The 6,432-nt window shown below is 41.9% G+C and overlaps 2 protein-coding genes across 2 annotated transcripts in view; both read right to left on the bottom strand.

Moving 5' to 3' along the window:
• Positions 1–1,436: 1,436 nt before the first annotated feature.
• LOC308389655 (uncharacterized protein) lies at positions 1,437–5,687 on the bottom strand (the record flags this gene model as incomplete). Its single annotated transcript, XM_080871146.1, has 18 exons — positions 5,544–5,687; positions 5,352–5,446; positions 5,219–5,244; positions 4,999–5,020; positions 4,878–4,905; positions 4,685–4,769; positions 4,418–4,564; positions 4,119–4,330; positions 3,928–4,031; positions 3,720–3,838; positions 3,450–3,617; positions 3,034–3,233; positions 2,823–2,935; positions 2,564–2,670; positions 2,188–2,355; positions 1,774–1,973; positions 1,563–1,675; positions 1,437–1,468 (listed from the first exon to the last, which is right to left on the bottom strand). The coding sequence occupies exons 1-18, from the start codon at positions 5,612–5,614 to the stop codon at positions 1,437–1,439; spliced, it is 2,010 nt and encodes a 669-aa protein (XP_080727272.1). The 5' UTR covers positions 5,615–5,687.
• Positions 5,688–6,133: 446 nt separating this feature from the next.
• The window catches only part of LOC308389654 (uncharacterized protein), a gene marked incomplete at both ends in the record, with an annotated part of 37,886 nt that continues 37,587 nt past the window's right edge, over positions 6,134–6,432 (bottom strand). The window contains one exon of the mRNA XM_080871145.1: positions 6,134–6,174. Coding sequence (XP_080727271.1) covers positions 6,134–6,174 — 41 coding nt within the window. The remainder of the gene's footprint in view (positions 6,175–6,432) is intronic.

Here is a 6,432-nt window from a genome sequence, read left to right as displayed (position 1 = left end):
CAGTTCTCCAAACTTAAAGTCACAATGTATGTATAAACATACGGAAAGTGACCACAATTAGAATCATAATCAAAACACCAAATTATTGAATATATTTAATTCAATTCAATTCAATTCAATTTATATAGCACCAAATCAGAACAACAGTCATCTCAAAGTGCTTTATATTGTAAGGTAGGCCCTACAATAATACATACAGAGAAAAACCCAACAATCAAATGACCCCCTACGAGCGAGCACTTTGTTTTTGTTTTGTTTTTGTGTTGGGGGTTTTTTTGGGGTTTTTTTGCCTGTCCCGTTTGGTTCTTTTGCCATCAGAATTATTGTCTAAAGGCGAAGAAAGATGCCCAACGGATTTACTTTACCAAATGGACCCTCCCAGCCGTGCTGTAATGGTCTATTTGATTCACCTTTTATTGTTTATTTTATTTTTTATTTTCACTTGCTAGATAAGGGACAGACTTGAATGATGAAAAGAGAGGGGAGAAAGAAAGAGGGAAAGAAAAACAGCAGAGAAGAGGGACGGGGATAAAGGGCAAAAAACAAAAACCAACAAAATAAGCAGACAAAAAATACATATATCAATCACCTGGATCACCTGTTGAGAATGAAACAAGAAAACAAGCAGAAGAAAATGAGAGCAATAGAATAAACAACATCATGATGATTTATGTGAATATAACAGTAAATGCTATTTATTAAACGTTATTGTGTAAGATCGACAGCGCACAGTGTGCTTTGAGGTAGGAGCCAAAAAGGGTGTCGTTTGTGTCTGTGAGCACCCGTGTGTACACCTGTGAGCATGAACGCGCTTGTTTTTAAAAGGTTCCTTCATGTAATAATCTGCTAGAGAGTGTGGGGGAGCCACTGCCCCGTCCTCCAGGGCATGAAGCAGGTATGGAGGAGATCAAAACTCCAGACATCCAGAGGCCCCCAGAACACAAGAGACCAAGGAAGACCAACAGAGGGGCAGCCGCGCCACTGTCCCAGAAAGAGCTGAGGAGAGTCCCAGATGAGGGCTCACTCAGCAGCCGCGCTTTGCAAGAGCCTGGAAGAATTGGTTGAGCTTCTCATAATCACAGGTCTCTGTCAAGCTTCTCAACACCTCCTTTACAAAACATGCGTCATTTAAAGCTCCACTTTTTGGATCTAGGATTAGATCAGCCTTCTGCGATGGTGAAAGAACGTCCAGAACTGCCAGCTATGGATACAAAAAAGTAGAATTCATGAAATGCATGTCTTTTGTATGATTTCCAGAATTTTGCTTTGCTATTCTCAAGAAAGACAGGAAGAGTAATATGAAGATTACCGTAGAGATGTTGAAGTCTTTGAGGTCAGAGTACGCTGAATATTGGATGAATGGACCCAGATTTGCTTTAACCCATTGGGCATCGCTCTCATTTTGTTGCCTGCAAGCTAAGACATGCAGACAAAAGTTAAGATGTGCTCAATTTAGGAAGGTTTCTGACTGGTAGACATGAAAGAATTTAAGTTTTTTGTCTGAGTGCTTTTCTAGACATTTCACACTGGAAAGCACATAACGCACCCTATGTCTGCCCTACCTGGCTCATTGATGGCATTGTCAGCATTTCTTAGGTAGCCCAGCAGACCATGTGTGATCTCTTGCCGTCTGTACAGTGGCATCTCCTGGATAACTAAAGCCAACCCACTCACACTGCAACAGTTGAAAGAAAACATTCTCATGCTGTTCTTTGTCACTATTGTCATTTTCTGTTACACCAAAATCTTGATTGCTCCAAGAAAGCTACTCACATGACTTGGTAGTTCATGCAGCTGATTTTTGTGGTTGTGTTTATCAGCATTTCTGGAGTAAAACTGGCAAGGATAGGAATCAGTTTCACATGGAACCAAAGTTCATAGTCGTTTGTCGTGAAAGTGGAGAAATGTGGACTGATGATGATGAAGGTCGTATTCATGACCCGATCTCTCACAACAGGCTGGAAATGTGGGCTCTGTCATGTTAAAGTGGAAAAAGACATAAGCAAATGTGAGATTGCATGTTGGAAGTACACCCATACAACATGGTACAAAGGCTGTAACCATTTGTTTTCTAAGATACAATAGCCAACAATGGATGTAGCGGTTGAGACCGATGTTTTATTCTGTTTACTTCTGGAATCAAATATCCGCATTGTCCTCCTTCACCCTTTTAGGAGGCTAGCCTACCTGTCCATTGGCTGTCAGCTGTGTCAGGAATTCATCCACATTTTTTAGAGCGTTGCCCTGTTCAAGTTGTTCAAACACAAGATCAATAAAATCTGTGTTATTTGAGGCTCCAGAGCTCAGTAGCAGCTGTGCCACCTGAGAGGGATTGAGCGTCGACAACAATCCAGCCTACAACAGGGAATCAACATAATATCAGACAGCAGTAATGACCAATGCTGTGGGTAAAGGATTACAGTTTGCAACCAAAGAAAGTGTGCTCTATGATTTGCTTGTACTTTTTGATATGGCAAAATAAACTCCTGTGTTTGTCTTCTTAAGTCTACAATTTTGTTTTCCTGTTCTTAAGGGAGGACTAGAAGTGCAATGTAGGGCTTACCGTAGAGATGTTGAAGTCTTTGAGGTCAGAGTACGCTGTATATTGGACGAATGGACCCAGATTTGCTTTAACCCATTGGGCATCACTCTCATTTTGTTGCCTGCAAGCTAAGGCATGCAAACAAAAGTTAGGATGTGCTCAATTTAGGAAGGTTTCTGACTGGTAGACATGAAAGAATTTGTGGGCAAGTTTTTTGTCTGAGTGCTTTTCAAGACATTTCACACTGGAAAGCACATAACGCACCCTATGTCTGCCCTACCTGGCTCATTGATGACATTTTCAGCATTTCTTAGGTAGCCCAGCAGACCACGTGTGATCTCTTGCCGTCTATACAGTGGCATCTCCTGGATAACTAAAGCCAACCCACTCACACTGCAACAGTTGAAAGAAAACGTTCTCATGCTGTTCTTTGTCACTATTGTCATTTTCATTTGCAACAAAATCTTGATTGCTCCAAGAAAGCTACTCACATGACTTGGTAGTTCATGCAGCTGATTTTTGTGGTTGTGTTTATCAGCATTTCTGGAGTAAAACTGGCAAGGATAGGAATCAGTTTCACATGGAACCAAAGTTCATAGTCGTTTGTCGTGAAAGTGGAGAAATGTGGACTGATGACGATGAAGGTCGTATTCATGACCCGATCTCTCACAACAGGCTGGAAAATTGGCATCTGTGAAATTGAGGTGGAAAAGAAGCTAAGCAATACAGAGACTGCATGTTGCAAATGTACTCATACAACATGGCACAAAGGCAGCAAGCAATTCTTTTCTATGATAGACTCCTTGAAGACTTGTGTAGCGGTTTAGCAAATGTCTTATTCTGTCTTATCCTGCTGGAATAAAACACCAGGATTGTCCTCCTTCACCCTTTTAGAAGCCTAGCATACCTGTCCATTGGCTGTCAGTTGTGTGAGGAATCCATCCACATTTTTTAGAGCGTTGCCCTCTTGCAGTCGCTCAAACACACGATCAATCAAATCTGTGTTATTGGAGGCTCCCAAACTCAGTACCAGCTGTGCCATCTGAGAAGGACTGAGGACTGACAACAATTCAGCCTACAAAAGAGAACCAGCATAATATAAGACAGCAGTCATGGAAATGTTCTGGGTAAAAGAATTCCGTTTACAGGAAGATGTACATCTGCAGTTGGCACTCACAGTGGACAAATTAGGATTGAAGGCTTGCAAGTCCTGCACAGTTGCAAAATCAGAGAAGTCGCCAAGGTTTGCCTTTAGCCACGCTTGGCTCCCCGTGATAGATGAGACACAGCCAGGATCTGCAGAAAAAGCAAGAAAGTTATTGACAGGGTAATATACCACATGTTGTCATGGAAAAACCAAAGTGAGCTTGAGTTTCTCCTTTTACCTGTTGAGTCATTTCTTGACAAGAACGGTTTGATGAAGTGAGTGAAGACTGCTTGCTGTGTGTCTCTGTCCATGGATGCCTTTTGGCTTCCAAATGCCTGAATGCTACATTTGAGAGAAAGCTTTCAACATCTAAACTTCTAGTCAACTGCAAGTTTGCAGAATAGAGCAATATGTCTCATATTTACTTACACAGTCTGGTATGTCTGGCAGCTGAAGTTTTTGGAGCTAAGGCAAAATAGGAAGTTGAAAGATGGAACGGCCAGAAACGGACGGATCTTTGTCTTGAACCAGCTGGTAATGAACTCCTCACTCTGTAGTTGTGCCTGGTTGAAGTTGTCAATTCTCACTTCTCCAAGAGCCTCGAGCACATTTGACGAGGTCGGGTAAGTGTTGTTGCTGGCCTTGAATTGGCAGAAAAATAATTGTAGCTGGACCCAAACTTCACGCAGGGAAACGGCAATATTGTGAAAATGTGATTTTGTACTTACCATGTTAGCAAATGTCTCAAGGGCCTGGTCCAGTACAGCAGAGGCTTTTTGGAAGAAAAGCTTCCAGACTTCTACTGGGTATATGTTTTGGCTTTTCAGTGTGCAGTTCAGCAGTGTGACCAAGTTGCTGGATGTGAGATAGGGAGCCTTGAAAAAGAAAATTGACAAAGAATACAGCCATTTTGTCAGAGCTCATGGAGATTTGTCTCAGAACCATAATGGGGCAAAATCCATGTTCTGTTTTTGGAGTTTAAAAAGGAATCTTACAGAGGAACAGGCATGTTCTGTGATGGTGAAATTGCACAGGGCTGCCGAGGAATTGCCAGCTGACAGGATTTGTTCAAGCTTTGAACTGTGGAAAAAACACAATAAATTGAAATCCAATGCCCCCTTATTTGCACTGTGTTAACGAATTTTACCTAGACAGAATCAACATTGAACAAAACGGCATTTCACCCACCCATCAACTCCATCACAAATGAGATTCACTGTGAAAAGAGAATGGTTGTGTGTCAGATAATAGTCCTTCAGAATGCATTTATATCCTTTGAGTTGAAATGTCTACTTTTAGACAGACTTACCATGAACTGGGGTCACCTTGCACTGAAGACAAAGAAAATATGATTGTTAGTATAGTGGAAACATCTTCTTCAAGTGTAAATACCTTGACTTTGTCACAGTTGGCCCAATTAGTGTGCCAAACCTGGATCAACTATTGGATAACCCATGTAAGACACCCCCCCCCCCCCCCCCCCCCCCAACACACACACACACACACACACCCCAAAAAACTAATCTTACCACAAAGGAAGCTGGAACTGAGCAGCCTGTTTGGGAAGAAAAAGAAAGGAAACAAATCAATGGAGTAGTCATTACAGTGCTGGTACTGGGCTTTTGAGAAAAGTTTAGTCAGGAAAGCCTATTTGCCACATACGTGGGAATGTGTCCTGGAGGTACTGCTTGCTTGATCTCACGCCCTGTGAAAGGTCCAGTGGCAATGCTGCCAAACTCTGCGCAAGACCATCGTATCTAAAGGAAGAAAAGAATTCATTGTGACTTGTCAGGAGCCTCAGCTTGGCATTGTGCACACCCAAATGTCTAACTGTGGATATCAGAAATATCTTACATAGCCTGGTAGGATTCACAGGTGATGTTACTGGGGATCACCCGCAAGCTGCTAGGAAGGATGCTCGCCATCACAGGAACCAAATAAACCTGGAACCACTGTTGATAGTCTTCTGGCTGAAAGTCTTTAAGCTGAGGAGCAAGGGCTGTCAAGGTAAGGTTCAAAATGGTGTCTCGCACATCTGGATTTTGGATGAAGGTGACATTTCTCTGAAAAGAGAAGGGGATCATAATAAGGTCAGAGAGGAAGTCCTGAAGTCTTTGTGGAAATGTGGAGGTGAGGGGGAGCTTATCTAAACTAAATCTTTGTACTTCTGTACAGCAGGGATGCCTCAAGGCATGAAGCATATCAGAAATGGATCATTTTGAGTTAAACACTTGAGCAGGCTTATGAAAGAACACTGTTAACATTTGTTGATGTTTGCACTGAGGTAAGGTTACCAAGGAGAATTCACCTGCTTGTTGATGTTTGCAAAAGCCTGGAAGAATTGGTTGAGCTGCTCATAATCACTGGTCTCTGTCAAGCTTGTCAACACCTCCCTTACAACATTTGCATTGTTTAAAGCACCACTGTTTGGATCTAGGATTAGTTCAGCCTTCTGCGATGGTGAAAGAACATCCAGAACTGTCAGCTATGGATACAAAAAAGTAGAATTCCTGAAATGCATGTCTTTTGTATAATTTCCAGAATTTTGCTTTGCTATTCTCAAGAAAGACAGGAAGAGTAATATGAAGATTACCGTAGAGATGTTGAAGTCTTTGAGGTCAGAGTACGCTGAATATTGGATGAATGGACCCAGATTTGCTTTAACCCATTGGGCATCACTCTCATTTTGTTGCCTGCAAGCTAAGACATGCAGACAAAAGTTAAGATGTGCTCAATTTAGGAA

This window comes from Rhamphochromis sp. 'chilingali' (genome assembly GCF_963969265.1).
Source record: "Rhamphochromis sp. 'chilingali' genome assembly, chromosome: 21".
NCBI lineage: Eukaryota > Metazoa > Chordata > Actinopteri > Cichliformes > Cichlidae > Rhamphochromis > Rhamphochromis sp. 'chilingali'.
The sequence above is the reverse complement of the archived record's forward strand: the minus strand, read 5'-3'. Positions and strand labels throughout refer to the sequence as shown.